Raw genomic sequence first — 22,635 nt, forward strand, 5'->3', positions numbered from 1 at the left:
ACCAAATTAGATAGATTATTTTAACGCGGGAATGTTCGTCTTTCTTTTTACAAAAAAAGTTAAGAAAACTTCAGTTTACAGTGGTTCCAATGAAAAAAAAATAAGTACTTTAGTAAACTTGGAAGATACGTGTATTTATTTAAGTTTACTAAATACATGTTTAGGCTAAGGTCTTCCGAATGAGGAAGAGGAGTTTTTAGAAGCGATACAATTCTTGTCGAAAGCTGTGCAGAGTTGTTATTATTATTTTTAATGTAATTACCCCAACAAGAGTTCCAACTGTCCAGGAGCTAACGGACTATGGAATCCGATTAGGGTATTTTTAATGTGAGACAGAAGAGAACGAGATGAGAAAAGGAAGGTAGGGGAATACCTGGTTATTTAGATCTGGCACCAAACACGTCTAAAGCCATTTCAAGAATCGATTGGATTCTGAAATTCTGGTGTTTTTCACCAGGATTTTTCCACACTGGAATGAGTGAAGGCCTAAATGTTGCCTTCTTTGATGAGCTTAAAAATAACCAATGTTATCGTGTGCTCATTTTCAACTTATGGTTTCGAGTGCCCAGACTTCATTATAACTTATTTACTTACGTTAGCGAAGGTTATTAGTTATTAGATATAAGTCAAGATCGATTCTAACCAGACAGTAAACAAACAACTCACTGTGATTTTTCGTCATTGGTACCCACGACGTATAGATAGTAGACGTAAACGGCAATATGGTATACATATAAAGGGGCTACGAGTAAACTGCAGCGACTATCAAAGCAGCAGATCCATTGAAAGCTGTACATTATGTGTGTCGGTAGAAACTAAGGCGAGCAGCAGTAGTATGGGTGAACGAGGTTAGGGACACTTTTGTGTGCGCGGTTTCATATTAATAATGGTTCATACTATATATTATGATCTATTGTTAGGTTAGTTAGGTTATCACCTAACTTAAGTTTAAGTGCGATTTATTTAGATTTGAAAGAAAACCAATAGCGTCAATTTACATAGTAGTCTTTTCGACTACTAGACGCCAGATTGGAATATTTTCAAGAAAAAATTTCTATATTTGAAGGTTTTCAATCAATATCAACCGAATTATGATAAATTAAGAGTTATTTGGGAATATAGACACGCCTCTCACTATTCTATCAGTTTATCTCATCGGTGATTCTACGAGTATAACCATAGAAGTTCAAATTAATAGATCAGCCAATCAGGAAAATGAGAACAAAACAACTTGCGCGGAGCGCTTGAGGCCCACTTTTGGTGATTTATCAATAAATATTTGGTGATTTATCAATGACACTACACAGGCAAATCGCATTGCAATATCACCATTCGGTCCTCGAAAATAAAATCTGCTTACGAATTACTAGTACTTTTTGCAATAGCTGGCTGCCTAAATTGCTCGCTGCCTAAAAAAACGTAACCACAAATCCTAAATCGGATAAACAAAATTTCGGGCTTGTTTCTGAAGTTTAATATTTTGTTACACTTTTTAGTTAGACACTTTTACAAACGTGTTACAATTTGACCACCTCACTTAATTTTAGCGTCGCTAGGCCGGGCGGTTCGTTTATGAACGAACATTCAGATCCTGCGCAGAAGTCATAAATGGACAGCACGGCAAATTCTTTACCTTACTTTAGATATTTACGTCTCTGCGCATGGTCTGATAATTTCAATATGTGTGCTCTTCGGTGGTCAATGTACGACTGATGTCTTAGATTGTTAAAAGCGTTTTAGAACCCTTCTATTGCCAAAAATATGATGAAGTCGTTTGCATTTAGCTCATCGAAGTGTTTCACAGATTTCATTTTAGGGCAAGTCTATTAATTTGTATGTCTATGAGAATACCATACGAGTATTACACAAGTTGACCAGTTTTCAAAACATAAGTTTTTTTCTTAGGTATCATAAAAAATATAAAAGCACGTGCAGTCAATAACGTGTATATGCAGTCAATAAGTCAATATCCGTGTACCTCTATAACGTCACACGTTATAGAGGTACACGGAGGAAAAAATAGTATTGCTAATTTATTAAAAATCTCTTCAAATTATTGGTAATCCCGTTAAAAACTGGATTGCTGTTTCCTGATAAACTTTTAGTAAATTCACAATAACATTATGTTAAAAGATATTTTTTAATAACTTCATGAGTAAAACTTCAAATCGGAATATTTAATTATTGGAGGCAATATTAGCGATTCTTAAGGCGATGACATACGTAGTAATGCAAAATCATGTGTTTTTGGTTTGAAAATTTGGTCGCCTAGAAATGTTTCAGATGCTTTAATGAAATACTGCAAGTAGAATACATCTTAGCCTTTGAAATAATCGAGTATTTTTTAGATAAGTCTTTTTATAAGCCCAGAAAAAAATAATGTATAAGGCCTATGAAAACTGCTTTAAAGTTCAAAATCTCCTACTTACGAACCCATTTTCGGTTATGATTTTATTGTATAATGTGGCAAATGAAGTTATTTATAAAATGATCGGTAAAAATTAAATATTAATGCCTGAACATCCACAAAATAAAATAAAAGGCTCTTTTTGGCCATGTTTTTTCTTGCATAAATCAAAACAGGCGGATGGTGTTAAGCGGGAATTTAAACCTTATCGCCATCTACGTAAGGGTTGTTATTGATAGCGGCTCAATTTAAAATATTACACGGCGTAGTGCAACGCCTTAAACGAAAATTTGAAACGGAATTTGATACGGTCACATCTAGGACCGTATCTTTTTCTGATGTTTCTGTTTCAAATTTTCGTTCAAGAATCGCTAATATTCTTTCTAATAATTAAAAAAAATAATTAAATAAGCGTAGCGAAGCCCTGTTTTAACTCGGCTGTTTTGCATTTCATCTGTTTGTAAATTTTTGAGTTCGTTCTGTTTCGAGATGGTGGCCATTTCGCATTATTCAAAAACCTCACGTTATGAATTAAAGTACGACTCTCCCCACTCTTCTCGTCTTGGCGTCGCGCGTCGGCGTCGTTTTAAAATACTACGTGACGCCTTACCGTTCGTTGCTTCGAGCTTCGAGCTTCGTCAACGTCCCGCGACTCTCTACGTTTCAGTACGTTACGCGACGTTCAACAGAGCGGTAGTCTCTTGTCTTTCGATACGCCGAGTTCAACTTACGCAATTAATACGCGTTATCATACCGGAATTTATATTTCATTTTAAAAAAGTAAAATATATCTTTTTAATATTATTTAAATTGTATATTTGAAGTGTAACTTTGGCTTCTTGTTAGCGCACTAACTTGTTAGTACTAAACATATATATTTCAAGTGTAATTTATTTTATTAATAATATGAAACGTAGTTACATTGTTTTAGAAGTTTTGCTATGATTCAGGCTTAATCAGGTCAACTAAATGCTTTTGAATTAGTACTTTTAATATTATTTATAGAAGTATTACAAACGTATATTTGAGGTGTTACTTTTTAATGCTTTGAACCGTACTGTTATCTAAAGTCTTTGGAAATAAGTGATTTTAATAATATTGTTTGAAGTATTACAAATGTATATTTGAAGTGTAACTTTTTTAATAACATGATTCTAGCTTCATCAGGACATGTTGTTAACTAAATTCTTTGGAAATTAACACTTTTAATATTATTTGAAGTATGTATTTCAAATGTGTATTTGCAGTGTCAATTTTTAAGAATGTGAATCGTGTGTGCAATGAGGTTTCGCTATAATTTCTTTAAAAGCCAGTACTTTTAGAAGATTTAGATGATTTTAGAAGAAGACAATTCGTACTTAATTTCGGGGGTAGCCGTGACTTAATTCCTAAACCGTTCAGCATGCTGTTTTTTAAAAATCTATAATAATGCTATTAGTTACAGTGTTTTGTTTTATACTCAATATTATAAAAATTGTCAAAGTGTGAAATTATATATTTTAATGTTATTTTTTTTAAATAATAGACCGCAGTAATAAAATACAATACAACGCCGTAACTGGTTTTTACATTACTATTTATTAGAATTTATTTATTCCAATCGGAATTACATTTGAACTAAGATAATTCAATATTGCAAATATGAACACGTTTAGATTTATGGCACCTCATTTTTCATGAAATCCAATATTTGACCATACGTAAATCGTTACATCTGGTTTGTTCATAGAAATTTGAGCCGAGTATAGATAAGAATTGATAGAAAAGTATTATATTTATTTATCAAGAATTATGTCATAAATTGTGGTGTAAAAAATTACTGTGTTAAATTTTATTAATATATTTATATCGCGAAGTTTGATTTCTAAGAAATTTTACTTTCAGAGTTTTTATTGTGGATTAGCAACAATGTGTACAATTTTTGAAGTAGTATAAATTAAGTTGAGTAAAAAAAATTTCGTTGTGTTTATGGTTTTTTTGTTTTTGTTGGTTGTTGCAGAGGCTTGAAGAAGAGATTATACGATGGGAGAAACAACGCAGCACATGTTGTCGGTGGGTCAGAAACCCACGGGGAAGTCAAAACAGATCACCCAGTACCTGGCCGCAGTTGCAGGTAAGATTTTTTTTGTTTACCAACGTCCGAATGTGTTTTTAGTGTTGTGATTTCTCCGATTCAATCTTTTTAGGTAGCCTAACAGGCTGTAAATGTATAATAATAATAATAATAATATTTGGATGATTAGTATAGCGCCGTTTTTGTGCAACATCACTTCAAGGGCGCTTTACAAATTATACAATTCTACAATCATATCTATGTTATTACTAACTATATGTGGAGATAATATACAGTACCATACTTACCTGGTAGGTTACTTGAGATTAACACAGTTATTAATTATAACTGTAACACAGTTAGTAATTATAACTGTAACATTGTTATTAATTATAACTGTAACACAGTTAGTAATTATAACTGTAACATTGTTATTAATTATAACTGTAACACAGTTAGTAATTATAACTGTAACACAGTTAGTAATTATAACTGTAACACTATTATTAATTATAACTGTAACACAGTTATTAATTATTTGACCGGTCAGTGGCTGTGTTGGCATCGCGTATGATTCCCACCCAGGCGTTGTGAGCTCAATTCCTCGACTAGTTTAAGTCCTCCATCGCGACACAAGCAATATTGTCTCTTATTGTGAAGGAAGTAGGAGATTTTCAAATATTGTGAGGTTATTCGTAACCTGGAACTGTTTGTATTTCTTTTTAAAGAATTAAAAAAATGTTTATAATTCGTATATGTGAAGGTTTATACAATACACCATGAGGGTAAGTTGTGAGGCCGAAGGGAAGGAGATGGTAAAAATAAAGGTTGGGAAGTACCTGGCTATTCAGATCTGGTCTCGAAACACGACTAAAACTTTTCAAGCGACGTTTATTTTCTGAATGGTGGGTTCTCTCCTTGGTCTTTCGCCAAAGCGATAATGAGATCTCCCATTTTAACTTCGAACTTAAAATCAGTGATCTTATTGATCTGTCGCGTCTTATATCGCCAAATAACCACGTAAATGATAGTTATAATTTGATAATATACGCTTTTCAATTGTGAGTACTTTGGACTATAGAACAAACTTTCGAGATAAGTTGTTTTTCATGAGTTTTTTTTGTTGGTTAGCCGAACCTATCAATGTCTGCATTCTGCGTCCGTTTCGGCACTAAGATTCTCAATGACAATCCCCACATGTTTTGATCAACAAATAAACATAGCAATTGTTAATAATTGTGTCCCGTTTGCTGAAACGCACACCCGAATCAACAGCTGGCGTTTATTGATTCTAGAAACAACGGAATTGACAGGGCGATAATTCAGCAAAGAGTCCCAATAATAATTTATTTGTAGGTCACCCTAAACAAACAAAAAAAAAACACTTTATTGTACTACGAGTTTATTCAAATGTTTATTTAGTCAACACGTTTAAAAATGCTATGATTTATGGAGCACATTTCGTTGGTCCTGCAATTAGAAATAATGCTAACAACACAACCTTATGGTTGTAACTAACTAACTAACGGCGTTTCTCCGCAGGGTTAGGCAGAGAGGACGGACCGCCAAACGACTCGGTCTTGGCATACACTCCTCTATTATTCTGACCCTTGACATGGCCCGACTCAAGTATCTAATTCACTTGGTCGTGTCATGTCTTCCTCGGGCGTCCCCGAATTCTGCTACAATTCACATTTGCATCGTATATTCTCCTTACACTCCTTTCTTCGCTCATTCGCTCTACATGCCCAAACCATCTAAGCGTCCCTTTCTTGATCTTACTCATTACTCATTACGCTTACATCAGCCTTGCCACATTCCTCACACGATCATACATGGATTTACCACACATAGGCCTAGGGATCTCATTTCAACAGCATTGAATCGGGTAATAATTTCCTTCAGGGACTATTTCATGTTTTGGGATGCGGTGTGGAGGGTATTTATTTAAGGAAAGGAAGGAGAGGAAGTTCTGGGAAGGTAAAGGGACACATGAGTATATCCCTCACACTGCGGAACAAGGAGATGGGTCGAGAGATCAGTTGGAGAGGTGAAAGGGTCTCCCCAAACTAGCCTCTAATGATGGGCAGACGCACCCTGAACACATCTCACCCGATGAACCTGGGCTTTCCTGCTAAATCACCAAATTATTTAATTTAAAATTACGCCTTAAAGTGAATTTGCAATTATTGAGAAAGTACTATTTAGTAGTTTACCCAGAATCGAATTATGCAGGAAAATATTGTTTTATTGATTTGTGTGTTTTTGGTATTTCTCCATTAACAGACCTTCCTGTTATGGTTAGCATTTTTATCAAAAAAATATTATTTGTCTAATTATACTAATCAATGATTAGATAGAAAAATAATGTGGTTTTTTACTGGACTTTTTGGATAAGTCCTGATTACTAACCGCTATAATATGTACAGTAAATATTGGTATATGAAAAAAATCAGCCTGCGTAAAACTCGAAAATTAGTCGACCGATATCGATGAAATGACCAATGAAAATTTCAAAGTTTGTTCTTATTAGTGCCAGTAGTGTTTAGAGTGTGGTTTGAATGGTAGAAGCAGTCAGGGATGCCCGAGGAATACCTAACGCAATAGCTCTGCACTGGAGTGAGATACGGAGTGGAATTAAAGTCGATGTAATGTAGTTTTTAAACAGTAACATTGTGGTATACTGTAGTGAACGGCAGTAGACGCACGAGAAATATGTTAGCAATAGCGAGCTCCACTAGTAAGTTATTAGCAATAGCGAAGCATTGCGGGCTCCACTAGTAAGTTATTAGCAATAGCGAAGCATTGCGGGCTCCACCGGTAAGTTATTAGCAATAGCGAAGCATTGCGGGCTCCACTAGTAAGTTCTTAGCCATAGCGAAGCATTGCGGGCTCCACTAGTAAGTTATTAGCCATAGCGAAGCATTGCGGGCTCCACTAGTAAGTTATTAGCCATACCGAAGCATTGCGGGCTCCACTAGTAAGTTCTTAGCCATAGCGAAGCATTGCGGGCTCCACTAGTAAGTTATTAGCCATAGCGAAGCATTGCGGGCTCCACTAGTAAGTTATTAGCCATACCGAAGCATTGCGGGCTCCACTAGTAAGTTCTTAGCCATAGCGAAGCATTGCGGGCTCCACTAGTAAGTTATTAGCCATAGCGAAGCATTGCGGGCTCCACCGGTAAGTTATTAGCAATAGCGAAGCATTGCGGGCTCCACTAGTAAGTTCTTAGCCATAGCGAAGCATTGCAGGCTCCACTAGTAAGTTATAAGAAGTTAAAACAGTTAATGTTTTCTACCCAACCCTTTCTGCCTCGTAACATATTCCAATTTTTTATGTCATAATCCCATTGGCTTCGGACATTTTTGCCTTTTGTTCGGTATAATTTATTTATAGGTTTCAGCTTTACGAATCACACTGTCTTTGCAGTTTTCTAGTTATCTAATACAGGAAATAATGTACGCGTACATATTACAGTATTGAATTGTGGTTAGTGAGAAATTTAATACTGCTGTTTGAACACTGGTTCACGTAGGCGACCCATTACCCTAGGCCCATCATGGATTGGCCTATTTCAGCATATCGTTCGCCATACACTACCAATAGCTGAGATAGGCCAAGCCACGAACATATTCCGCGCTTTCATTTATCATATATAACGTTGAATGAATCAATTCATTCGATTAAACGTATTAATTTATATAGACCTAGACACACATAGACTGGAGTCAACCGAGCTAACAACTTAGCCAAATCCAGACTTGGGTAGGACCTACATCTATTTCGTATATTAACTGCTGTGATTGCCTAGTATGCATTATCATCGACAACGAGTCTCTCTGCCGAGTTACAGTTCGATCAGATGTCAGGAAGTGGGTTAATTTCCACATCCAAGATTTGCATTCTTTCAATCGCGAAAGCAAAACTCATATTCAAACGGTTCCATTATAACTCAACACAGTGACAATTCAACACACTTTTAAAAAGTGATATAAAGTCATTAGAAACGAAGAAAAAAATTTAAACCTAACCTAACCTACTTAACCCAGTTAATAAAGTTTTTGTTTCATCACTTTCCATGACTTCATATAACTTTTTAAAGATGTGATGAATTATCATTGTGATGATTTATCCGGTCACTATTTAAACAGAGTAAATTTTAGGAAAATGGTTAACAAGACGACGATTTGATGATAGGTATACTATGAAATAAAATAATATAAATTCAGTAGACAACTATTGGAAGTGCATAAAGAATAACAAGTTCTATTTCATAATGATTTCATTTCGTTGTTGACAACATATTAGTATTATTCTGTCATCGTCTACATTTTTCTACAAATGAATCAATTCTAACCAATGTATGCATTATTAATTGAATATTCTCATTAATTATTCATTAGTTGCAATATTATTGCGAAATCTTAGTTTGTTATAATATCAATAGAAAATCCTTGCACCATAGTTGTCGATGGCCTAGCGCACGCGTGTGTTAATTGCAATTTTAAAATTCAATTTATAAGAATATTTCCGGTTAATTATAAAAAGTAAATCAACAAAATGAATGTGCTATCCACTTCTAGATGAAATAAGTCAATTAAATGTTATACAAAACACGTGTTTCGTTGTTTTTGCTTAAAATATTCACATTTCTGAACACCTTCGTAACCTTCACTGGCTCAAGTGCCCTGAAATAATTCAGTACAAATTGTGCTGGATGGTGTTTAAATTCATCAATGAAATGGCCCCACCCTACATCTCTGAACTATGCGTCCCGGAAAACACTGGTCTGAGGCAGTCAACTCTTAGATCAGCAACATCATCAGCTGTAGGCAGACTGATGGAACCTAAGCACAAGCCAAATACTAAGTTTGGTGATCGCGCTTTCGGAGTATCTGGGCCGAAGGCTTGGAATAAACTTCCTCCAGAACTAAGATCCATAACAAGTCCAACAGAATTCAGGTCTAAACTAAAAACTTACCTTTTTAAGCTATCATACCCTTAAATTAAATATACCATTCCTGAGAGAAAGTCCAGTTATATCCAATTATTTCCTAAATCCTGTGTCTAAATTTCGCTAATAAACAATTAGTTAATGTTAATTAAGTGTTAATCTCAAGTGACCTACCAGGTAAGTATTGTACTGTATGTTATCTCCAAATATAGTTGGTAATAACATATATCATTGTAGAAATGTATTATATACTTTTACAGCGCCCTTGAGGTGATTTTGCACAAAAACAGCCATTAATTTATTAAAAATCTATACGATTTATTCGTTTTCCTGTAAAAAAAGGACTGCAGGCCTATAACAAATGAACTGATAGATTTTATAACATTCTATAAAGCACGAATATGTTATGAGGTCATCAGAACACGTGTTCTTAAAATTTATAATGTTTTCACATTTCGTCCATTATATTAATTAGGACAAGGCTGCCTGCTTGAGCACGTGTTCATATATATTCTGAAAGACTAGAAAATGTCCATGCAGTCACATTTTGAACAGTATTTTGTTAAATCATCCGTACTCATTTTCCTCCGTGTTATGGGGAAAATATGTCAATATAACTAGTACTTGCTTTCTGATTGATACAAGAACATTTGTAATATTTGTTATTATATTTTTTATTATTATTGACGATTACTTGCTCTCGTATGTCACACTATCTTGGTTAGATGATAGCATGTTCCAGAGTCTGCGTTTTGCTTTCAAAAACATATATTATTCGCATATAAACAATGCCATTTAATGATTTTATTATTATAAACTGGCTGACATATACCCGGAGTTGCTCTACTTTCAATAAATATAATATCCATGTATTATATATACCTTCCAGAAGAAATTCTCTAAATGATGGTGAAAACCCTATCAAACTCCGTTGCATAGTTTAGAAGAACTAAGCGCACAGAAAGACAGACGCGGATAGTGACTTTGTTTCATACTATTTAGAGACTAGCGCAGCCCCTTCAAAATCACATGATATAATAATAATAATAATTGGATGACTTGTATAACGCCGTTTTTGTGCAAAATCACCTCAAGGGCGCTGTACAAATTTATAATACATTTCTACAGTGATCTATGTTATTACTTAACTATTTATGGAGATAATATGCAGTACAATACTTACCTGGTATGTCACTTGAGATAAACACTTAATTAAAATTATCTAATTGTTTATTAGCGAAATTTAGATACAGGATTTAGGACATAATTAGAAAATTGGATATAACTGGACTTTCTCTCAGGAATGCTATATTTAATTTAAGGGTATAACAGCTTAAACACGTAAGTTTTTAGTTTAGACCTGAATTTTGTTGGACTTGTTATGATTCTTAGTTCCGGAGGGAGTTTATTCCAAGCCTTCGGCCCAGATACTCCGAAAGCGCGATCATCAAACTTAGTATTTGGCTTGCGATTAGGTTCCATCAGTCTGCCTACAGCTGATGATGTTGCTGATCTGAGAGTTGACTGCCTCAGACCAAGATATAGTCTGTATTCTTGGAAATTCGCTTCTAATTTTTAAAATTACATTTCAAAATAGTTTTCTTTTAAAATATAATATTACTAGTTGACGTGTACCCGACGTAGCTCGGGGTAAGGTTTTTAGTTTGCGAGACCTTTTTAAGAAATACAATTCCGTAGTACATTATTTTGATGTATCTCATAAGGTTTAGCCAGCGTTACCAATGTAAGCGCCCAAAAATATTTTTTTGCGACTTGATTCCAAAACATCTACTTTATTTACTTTCAATAAATTAAGTATGCATGTATTATATACATAAACCTTCCGAAATAAATTCTCTAAATGATAGTGAAAAACCTATAAAAATCCGTTGCGTAGTTTAGAAGAATAAACACACAAACAGACAGACGTAGATAGCGACTTTTTTTATACTATTTAGAGATTAGAGATATGTTACTTTATCACTTGTCTGAATTCTTCACATAATTAGTTCCAATTTTAAAAAATGACACTTAAGTTAAATGAAAATTTGAGTATATTGAACCAAATTTTACGCAGGACTAACGCACAACACAGACAACCGAAATTAGTGTTTGATAGCTCCAGACAGTTGAACTCTTGTCTGCTATCACATTATTGTTATCTAATAAATTTGGTCAAAGCAAAGGGTACGATTTTTGAATTTTCAAAATCTGTTATACGTTCGATTTGAAATGTTATTATTTTTCTCACTCATATGAGTTGTTTGGTATCAAAACTGGTCAGATCCAAAATAAAAAAAAAAATAAACTAAGTATTGAACTGTGTTCATTATTAACAAAAGAACAGTTCTTATTTTTCAAAAGCAGTCATATCCGCATATTTTGTAAGAGAAACCGGTTTAAAAGGCGGCTGTGGTATGAAAAATAGTCAAATCCAGCACTTGTTTTGGTGTTTCCTGAAAATTCACCTAAAGTGGAGTTGACCAGTTTTGATACCAATGGTCACATATGACATTGTAGTACCAACATAATGTTAAATATGGAAGGTATATAATATAATATATAATATTATTATTATTGTACGTAAAAGGTTATCAAATTAACCCCTTCTGACCTTTTTTTTAATCTACCCATAGTGACAGTAAAAATTCAAATTTATTATAAATAATAATTCAATGAATACGTATTATAATTATTTGTTTTGGGAACGTTATTCATAATAGTCAGATTATGTAACTAAATTAAATATATACATTTCCACGCAGAAACCTTGAAGCTAAATATAATATTTATCGAAGGACAGTTGTACACGGTGTCGGGAAACGAATGCATTTAAAAATCTACACCACATAGAGAAACCAAAAAAACTTTGAGTAAATATGCAGAAAATAAACATTTTTTAGTTTCTGAAGTGGAAAATAATGCATTCTAATAGTTATTTCGTTAACATTAAAGTCGATTGTTCACCTAGCGGCCATAGCTATTGATGGTAAAGTTTAGTTTTTTTTCTTCTCTTATTTAAACGCCAAAGATGTTTTTATCATCCAAAAGAGGTGCCTATGAAAAATTACAAACTCTGATCGCCGGGATTCATGTAGACCAATTTTTTAAAAATCTCAAACTTCTGACAGTGACGGACGATGGAGGAGGACGGATATGATGGAGTTATGCCTGTTAGTTCGATCATCTCCAGAAAAGTTCCCACAAAAAACACGCTGCAAGGTTCACAGAAAACTTATTAATCCCAAAAACAAACAAAACTATATTTCAAAAAGGACCACACTACATGGCCATTAAAGTATAAAACAACCTTCCACGTAGCATCAAACAAATAGCCGATATACTCAAATTTAAATCATCACTAAAAACATTTATTTTAAACAAAAGTCACTACACCTTAAAATCCTTAAATGAATACCATACATAAAAAAAATTTCTTTACATACATTTGTTAACTTGTAATTGTTTGGTTATATAATATAATGTGTATTTGTTGGGTTAGCTGGAAAAAATAGGATGTAATCTATAAGCTATACCCTTTGTACTCCGTAGTTTTGTGCAACAAATGTTTTTAAAAAAAAATTAATTTGAATTTGAAAATAAAAAAAATACCAAACTATGATCCTGAATCAGGTTCTTAGTTTGGGTTTAATAATTTATTAAAAATTTTAACTAAAAAATCCAACTTCGAAAACGAAAACGAAAGATCAATTAAAAAAAATTGCTCCACAAAATCGACTCTAAATGTAATGTAGATTCACTAGTTTCCCGCTTGTAACGCTCATTTCCTGACACCATGTACTTATCTATGTTTTTGGTTCTGCATTGCGGTTAACTTCAAAATATCTAATCTGTAAATAGTTTAAAATAATGTCGCTTTCTGCGTCCGCCTGTTTGTGCTTAGTTCTTCTAAACTACGCAACGGATTTTGATAAGGTTTTCACTATCATTTAGAGAATTTCTTCCGGAAAGTTTACATATATAATACATGCATAATATATTTTTAGAAAGTAGAGAAAAGTTGATGTTTTGTAATCAAGTCGTAAAAATATATTTTCGGGCGCTTACATAGCTAACGCTGGCTATACCTTATCAGATATATCAAAATGATGTACTACGGAAATTTATTTCTTAAAAAGGCCTACAGAAAATTAGTCGGGTACACGTCAGCTAGTTTAATATAAAAATTTTATTGATCAACGTTTACGATCGTGGCGATTAATTGTAAATGACTAATTTATATTTCGAAAAATTTCATAATATAATTTTATAAGTAAGCTACAATAAATTGCTGAATAATGAAAAAATATATTTTGAAAAACTCATCTGTCCGTAATCCAGACAATTTCCAAAATATTTAAACACAATATTCTTTAAAAAAAAAAAAATACTTTAATCTGATTATGTTTTTTTTTTGCATTATTATTATGGTCTTTTGTTTTCGTTTATTGTGTATGTATTATCTTACAATATTTCTTTATATTTACTTTATATATATTTTATGTATAATATGGAGCTCGTGGGATTGCACCACCCTCCCCGAGATCTGGAATAAAAATTTACAAAAAAAAAATGGATCACAGATTTTAGAATAGGTATTCGTCAAACACGGAGAAAATGATCCTGTTAAAAAAGTGACAGCATGCAGTAATTCCGAATATATATCGAGAACACGTGTTCTTTTTTCTAACAGATTTCATGAAGGAATGCTCCAATATACGTATGTCAGTATCGATATAAGTATTATGAACACTTGTTCCACAATCCGCATAAAACATTTGCTTTTACCTGACACTTTGTTTGGAACTCTTTCAATTCAGTTGTTATAGACCCGCAGTCCCATTTTTAACAGGAAAACTAATAATTTGACCAGATTTTTAATAAATTAATAGTATTTCATATCAGTAAGTGTTCTTCGTGTAAAAGAATCAATGTAATTGAGATGACTGAAGACAATGAATATTATACGGTAATCATGTTTAATCTAGAATCTAAGTATGACTGATATATTTTTGAGCTAAAAGCAATTAATTACTGCGGATGATTTTTAATTACCGATGAACCCAATCAATTTGAAAAATATATCGATTATGATATAATAGGATTATTAATTATTACTACGCACTATCTACTCTACAATGCTAATATTTGTGAGATAATTATATCATATAAATAAATCCGTTTTTAAGATGCATTCATCATTAAAGGTTAATCACGTTTTTCAATAACCAAGCTTCCAACCCAAGCCTCGTTCACCTTCCCAGAACTTCCTCTCTTTCCTTTCCTTAAAAAATACCCTCCACACAGCACCCCAAAATATGACAAAGAGGCAAATTATTTTCTTCAGGGTCTCCTGTATGGGGTTAAAAAAATAACTAACTTTTTGATGCCGGGACGCAATTGTTGCCTATTTAATTTTAGATGGTCATAGGTATTTTATAAAATATGTCTGTTTTTTGGTGACCGCAAAAAACTGTCTTACGAAACACGTAATTGGAATTCCAAGTAACTTTTAGCGGGTAATTTTATATTACTAAATCATAATCTTATAAAATATGTCACTGAAATTATCTTTATCACTGTAACCTACATGACAACTAAATAAGACGTTTAAAAAATCTACAAAGTAAGATAAAGAAAATATTTCAATGTTAAAAAAATTATATCATCATTTTAAGATCGTTATCTGAAGATTCTATCTCAATAATACAATGTCGATTTACGTCAAAAATAATAAATCACTGCGTTATGCAGTGACGCAGATGTATATATTTTTTATCTTTAGATTATATCGTGATTTTTTTTACGAGATAACAATGCCTACAGAACATCTGTTTCGTATCTCTAGTATGATTTATCTATTACGCATGAAATAATATACATATACCTACCTACCTAAAACCTACCTACAGAAAATCTTTTTTATTGAATGTTTTGAATAATAATTTTTTTTCTCTTAATTAAAAGTCTACAAAAATATTTGGTGTAGGTACCTACCTACCTATCCACTTTTCCACTGAATTTTAGAAACCTAAAAAATTACGCATTCAGTCTATAGGTATTATGTACCAAATAAAAAAAAATAAAAAATTATTATTTATTTATTTTTAAAATATATATATATTTGAGTTGGATATAACATACCTCACTAGGCGATACTGTAATTAGCAAATTTAATTGACACACCGTCTATGGTTTACTATATAACTATAACAGATATACTCATATGAGTTCCTATAAAGTCATTTATTTAATAAAAGTTACAACATTACTCATAGTCCAACGTACAATAATTTTACACGAAATTCGCTAGACTTGGTTAACTTAACTGGTTATTGCACGACTTTTATTGAATATCCATATAGGCCAGTGCAATTAGCGCCAAAAAGGGGGTCGCGATCGTAATTATTCCGGCAGTCCCAATTTTTTTTATATGTTTTATAAACTAATCCCCTGATGTAAAATCTGAGTTTCCGACCTTGCCGCACTTGTGCTCGCGCCGCCATTTTGAAAAAACGGCCGAAATCGTGCAAAAATCTAGTTTTTCCTAAATATCTCAGTTCCAATGCAAATTTCGGCTAAAGTAGCTTAACAAGTATAATGGAAAATAAAATTACCTACAACTTTTGTTAAAACAATGTTCTTCTATCTCTAATAGGTACCCAGGTAGAAAGTCGTAAAGGTGCGTATATTTAAAAAAAAAAACAAGTTTTTTGCGTGGCTAGGTTTGGTTTTTAATTTCATTTAATTGTCTTGCTTTGTCGGGTAGTTTAAATAAACACAATTTTTTTCCTGAAGTAAAGAAAATAATCTATAAGTAGGTAATATGTATCGATAGTTTCACAGCTTCTTCTGTCGAGAATTTCTTAGCTTTTAAATATCCATTTGACTCTCATAAATAAGTCAAACCTTTGTACAAATTAATACTGACCTGAGATGAATAGGCAGTATCTTCCAAATCATCCTCTTGATTTCTTTGTCCTCACCATTTTATTATACCTACAATATGTACCTACAAGTGTAGCTAAATAATGCTATCTTCATCGTGGAAAAGGGTTGATGTTTTTGATGTTTCTTGTCCCGAAAACAACGTTGATAATTCAATGACATCATATCTTAACACAGTCAAAAGGATGTTTTTGTAACAGGAAAACTAGTATTTTGTAAATTAACCCTTATAAACGGGTGTGTTCCGGTGATTTACACGAATAGCTGCATTATGTCTCGCTACTGCGACCGTTGACACGTTGACAATTGGCAGTAAGTGCACATCACACCGACCACCGCACCGCAACATTTCAGCCTGCACTTATTACCTGATAGAATGGTTGTTACTGAGCCGTGATTTTTCAATAAACTATGATAACATGTCATCTCTTAAATGGATATGAAATGGATATAATATCATAGCTAAGGCAATGAATCGTCTATTATGTGAATATATACTTATATAAAAACACACCTTCAACTTGGCTAGTGTGATAAAATATCATTGTACGCCTTGAAAAGTAATGTCTTGGATTTTAAAAACGTATTTTAAGGCATCGATATCTACATGACTGCGCAGTTCTGCTGTGTTGTTGCAGGTTTATCATGATGGTAGTCATGGTCACCCCCGGTAGACAAGTGCACCAGAAGAAGAACTTGAAAATGGTAAAAATTGATAATTTATTAATTAAAAAAGCAAATAATACTTTGTTTTTTTTTTTTTTAAATCTCTTCAAGGGTAAATAAGTAAATAATATGTAGAGTCACGTGGGGTAACCGTACGCGGAGTGTAAGTGTTCGCAGTGATGTTTCCGACAAGATTGTGCCTGTTAAGCGCCCGCGCGTTCCTTAATTCATTAGCGTTCTGGATCGCGCCGAAGCAGGACATGTATACAGTGGATGCTGATTTGTCAATAAAAAATGGTACGTAAATTACTTTTTTTCGTGCTTTTCTTAAAATTTTCATCTCCGTTACCGATGTGTGCTATTATGTAACCAGCTGTGTCAGAGCAACGTGGTCTACGATAATTTTTAGTGAAATATTGTTAGTTAGACGGGTGCAAAGTGATAATTCTAATAAAGATAACCACTAATCTGATTTTTAAAATTTATTGAATTTTGGTGTGATGGGGTAAGTGTGCTGGGGTAAGCGTTCGCAGTTGGACGAGTGCGAACACTTACCCCGATTGGTGAAATTGATTTTATAGCATAATATTTCAACTCTCGTTATTTTTTTACAGTGAAATATGCATTTTAAAGACAATGTAGGGGCAAGTCCCAACAACCCTGACCTTTTGATTATTGATAACCATTTATCTCATATCAGTTTTGAAGCAATCACATTTTGTAGGGACCACGGAATAGTAGTCCTGACATTACCGCCTCATAGTAGCCATAAAATGCAGCTACTAGACAGGGCATTTTTAAGTCCTTTTAAAGGTCAATATGCAGTGGAATGCAAAAGATGGATGGGTCAGCATCCTGGGAGAGCAATCAACCAATACCAAGTTATCTCGATTTTCGATAAAGCCTTCAAGAAAGTTGCAATTGTGGGGAATGCGGTATCAGGTTTTAAAGTAAGCGGAATACATCCTTTAGACAATGAATTCTTCACCGAAACTGATTTTGCAGCTGCTTCTGTTACTGATATGTTCGAGCCCCAACCTGACATATCCATTATCTCTTCATTAGCTAATCAAAATCAAAGTGACATAGGATCAATAATTAGCACAGATATTCTGAACACTCAGATCTCTTGCTATGCCGAAATACATGCGGCACCGAGCAACCCACAAACGTCTGTCAGACCTGATAAAAATATTATTCGTCAGCTTCTTACTACTCCGATTGAAGATGTAATTGAAGTTCAGGCCAGCTCCCCACCACAAGATGCAACATCAGTCCTTCACGTCCCAATATTTGTTATAAGTCCTCTGTCAAAAGCAACACATACACAAAAACGACGAAAAAATGCTTGCAAGTCTGAAATAATTACCTCAAGTCCCCATAAAAAGAAACTTCAACAGAAACAGAGAGATGCAGATGCAAAAATGGTCCGAAAAGCAATAATTAAAACCATGGAAATCGGACGACCACCTCTTTTCAAGAAAGTCGCACCACAAAGAATCACCACAAAGCGTAAGGCGGGAGATTCCAGCGTGCATAACTGTTTAGAGAGAACACAAAAACAGGCTTCTATGGACTATTTTTGCCTACAATGCAAGGAGAAATATCGAGATCCACCAAAAGAAGATTGGATAGAATGTATTGTGTGTAAAGCATGGTGGCATGAGAACTGCACAGACTACGATAAGGGGAAATTTAAGTGTGATAATTGCAATGGGGGGTAACTCTTCGCGGTGCGAACACTTACCCTACGGTATGCGTATACTTACCCCGCATACGGGGTAAGTGTACGCAATCGACATGCATGTAAACTTTTTTATATAACTGTTTGATTTATGAACCATATGAGGTTTTTATGGTTGTTTGAGATGCCCTAATAATCGATCATATTAATAAACAAAAAAATTGAGTAAAATACATAAAGCTTTTTAATACAAAAATCCCAATGTAAAAATTACGCACGGTTACCCCACGTGACTCTATAATAATTTAGTTCAGATGTTACGTGCATCATGGCTTACGTGTTCAGACGTCAATACATTGTAAGTGGAAAGAAATTTGAAACCGCAGACACAGGAAATTATTTAAAGTAGTGGTGATGATGATGATTCGTTTCGTTGCACGTTGCATGTAGCACGTAGGTACTGTATTTAAGTGCTTGTTCAGTCCAACGAAGATGAAAAGGATGTCTTCCTCCCAACTATGACGTCATTTGGAGTCATGATTGTTATTGGGCGATGAACTTTGCATGCGAATTGACGGAATGGTCTTCTTAAAAGTCTGTCGCCATCTTCATCACGAGAATGGCTGATGATTAATAAATTTCAGAGGGTGAGAAACAATAATGAAGGTGTTAGATGATAGACCAAAAGGTAACAGTTGCGAGGCGTGGTGGCTCTCCATATAAACCACAATTTAATGTCTTTAAATGCTAAATATTTTGGACCAGCTCTAGAAAATGGAACATCGTAAGTAGTAGTTCAAAAAAGTATGTTTATAATTTTCTCCTATTTTAAATCTGAATTGTATCTGCTTTTACTTATGCAGACTTCGGATGTTGGGAACTCTTAAAATAGTAAAAGGTTCTTAATATATTTGCATTTATTTACGTTACAATAACCTGGATGGCTCAACTACACTGTTCGTTACCCGAGGGTAGGTAAATCTCCGAGCCTCCAGACGCTCGCACTGTCCGATAATATCTCTCGCAAGTACCTGCTATACTAGCGACATCTGGCTGGGCCCTGGTGTAAGCTTTATGTCTACCGCCATCTATCGATTAATTACTCAACCTTATTACCATACATCACAAAATCAAAACTAAAATTTCCTCTTATATCATAAGATTCGTACGTAGATACTTAAATACCTACCTACTTAATTAATAAACACGACGATTTCACATTTAATTTAAAAAAATAATCTTTAGTGAACCACTAACCCGCCGAGTGCCGACTTTAAATAAGCATAAAAAGTATAAAAGCTACCGTGAGTATGTTCTCCAAAATACTACCACTCAGCGAAATGATTATTTTAATCGGCTACTGCGGCACGAGACAAGTTAAAATGGCTACCATCTTGAAACCGGAACGCAACAAACAAATTTAAAGTCGGATGAAACGCCAAATGGTCAACATCAAGCAGTCAGTTTTTAATATAAACTATGAATTCGTATGAACTAATTATTGAGCTAGAGCTCAAACGAAAATACTATAAAAATATACTAAAGAAATGTATTTTTTTGTACGCCTAAAAAGGCTTTTACATAAAAGTGATGCATAGGAGAATATATAGGAAATAATAACAGTATATAGATGTTATCCATTATAAGTACGTACAAAATAGATATTTGAATACACAAATGTAAAATTGTGATTACAAGTATAATAAGAATATGATGAAAAATAATTTAAAACAAAAACACTAATTATTAAACAATATTAGTAAAACGTAACAGTAACACAAAAGAAAATACAAACTGGAACAATTCTACATGAAAGACAAATCACTAAAACTACATTCATTCAACAAAGCGCTGCTATAGATTACACTTAATTCTATAAATGGTGTCAAATATATCAATAGTACCCCCAAACTTGTTGTCTAGATCATAAATCTTGTTGGTTAGTGAGTGTGTCTTATATTTGGTTGTGTATGTATAACAGAAGAATCTTAAATTTTGTCTTGCGTTTCTAGTCGCTACTTGGAATTTAATAGCGGCGACGATGGCAGGGCTGTCAATTAAGTTATTATATACAATCAGGTCTGACATAATTCTCATGTCAGACAGTATTTATGTACGCAAAAGATCTGTGCTGAATTCACTCTATATTGCATATAAAAAATATTTCTTAGATGTTTTTAAAATAAAATTTGAACGTGAGTCATCTATTTGCACAGTATGTTGCGTATCATCCTCTAAAATAATATTATCCTGTAATAAGTAGGACAAGTTCGAAAACAATTTTTCAATTGTCTTATATCGGACCGCGTTGATTAATCGTCGACCTTTTCAATTGGTTTAAAGATCTTTAAATTCTTATTATTCTGAAAGCAACAAATGGTAAGTGGAAAACAGTGGGGTGAATTTAAAACTCGTTCTCTCGTTCATTCTGTTGATAGTTACTTTTTATTTACAGCCATAATTTAGGAAATTCGGTTCAAGGTTTCCTCTGTAGGTCAATGATTGTCTTCTATTTCTTCTAATTAATCATATGGGAATTCATCTGTCTCTAAATTTGTTTGTTACTTTCCGATGCCGGTTCAAGATGGTGGCCGTGTTAGATAGTACATTTTTATCCCGCATTTTGTTCGCATGATCGTGGTTCCTACTAGGAACTGTCAAATCGGATCATGGCCATACCGATACCGGCCTGAAAAATGCTTGAAAAAGAATCGTCATTAAGATGGTGACATTTCTTAGGACAAATTGTATAATTCCTTTTTTAAATTTTATTATTTTTCATTAAGTACCTTCATACAAATCTTATGATTTCAGAAGAAATTTTGGTTTAGTTTAGTCTTAGCACGTTATAAATGTATATACAGGGTGTCCGGGGGTAAAATGCGCTACCTTCAGGAGGTGATTCTATATGATGGTAGAAATAAAAAAGATACATAACATTTTTCGAAATTCCAAAGTTCATTTTCCAATACAAACAATTCATCCTTTTTACCTAAAAACTACCTTAAAACGTTAGAATTTCGAAAAAAGTTATTTATTTTTTTTACTTCTAAAAACAATTTAGAATCACCCCCAGTGTTAGCGCACTTTACCCCCGGACACCTTTTATAAATAGACTTTATTATCGTATATAAATAAAAAATTATTATTATATAAAATAAAATTATTATATAAAATAAATTATATTTATAAATAGACTTTATTATCGATAGAATTTACGTGCGAAGAGAGAGAGAGAGAGAGAGAGATGAACATGAATAACATGCACTATTTTTCATATCATTTTACTATTTACTTAAACCTGGAAAAGGGCTTATTTAGATACAAAATCGAGTTATATACACAGACATAGGAATTAATAGACGAGAAGATAATGGCTAGGGGTAAAATCAACTGTTGAAGAACGAAGGGGGTTAAGCTGACTGTGATTCGTCAATAAATCAATCTGACAGTAAATAGGCATCTCGCATTATAATATCACCATTTAGTTCTTAAAAGTAAAATCTGCCTTTGAATGAATAGACATTTTTACATGGGAGCGCAAATTACTCGCCACGTTATGAACTAATTTGCGAAGTCCAAATTCGGCAAAGTAAATTTCTTCTGTTTGCAGAGTCGTAGTTAGTTTCAGAGTATTTAGTTAAGACACTTTTATAAATGTTCATAATTTACTTCCCAGCAACCCACCAGCTTTGTGTTTCGCGTCCAGACGTTTCTCGATGTGATAGTAACAACTGATTCATATTATACGATGTGAATATGCTTAAAATAAAGTAAAATAATGCTTATATATGGAATGTAATACGACAATTGGGTTTATTCTCTTTTTCACATCTATTTTTACAAGTTTTCATAGTACAAGTCAACATTTTGCCGTGTTATTTCGTAAAATGAACCGATGATGCCTCGACCATAGTTCGCAC

At 33.5% G+C, this 22,635-nt stretch overlaps 1 protein-coding gene across 1 annotated transcript in view; it reads left to right on the forward strand.

Moving 5' to 3' along the window:
• Positions 1-3,044: 3,044 nt before the first annotated feature.
• LOC149411657 (facilitated trehalose transporter Tret1-like) overlaps positions 3,045-22,635 on the forward strand; it is a 93,303-nt gene continuing 73,712 nt past the window's right edge. The window contains exons 1-2 of the mRNA XM_089646986.1: positions 3,045-3,187; positions 4,407-4,520. Of these exons, the coding sequence (XP_089503112.1) occupies positions 4,430-4,520 (91 nt within the window). The 5' untranslated portion in view covers positions 3,045-3,187; positions 4,407-4,429. The remainder of the gene's footprint in view (positions 3,188-4,406; positions 4,521-22,635) is intronic.

This window comes from Hesperophylax consimilis, chromosome 25 (assembly GCF_061612785.1).
Source record: "Hesperophylax consimilis isolate HC1 chromosome 25, BYU_Hcon_1.0, whole genome shotgun sequence".
Taxonomy (NCBI): Eukaryota; Metazoa; Arthropoda; class Insecta; order Trichoptera; family Limnephilidae; genus Hesperophylax; species Hesperophylax consimilis.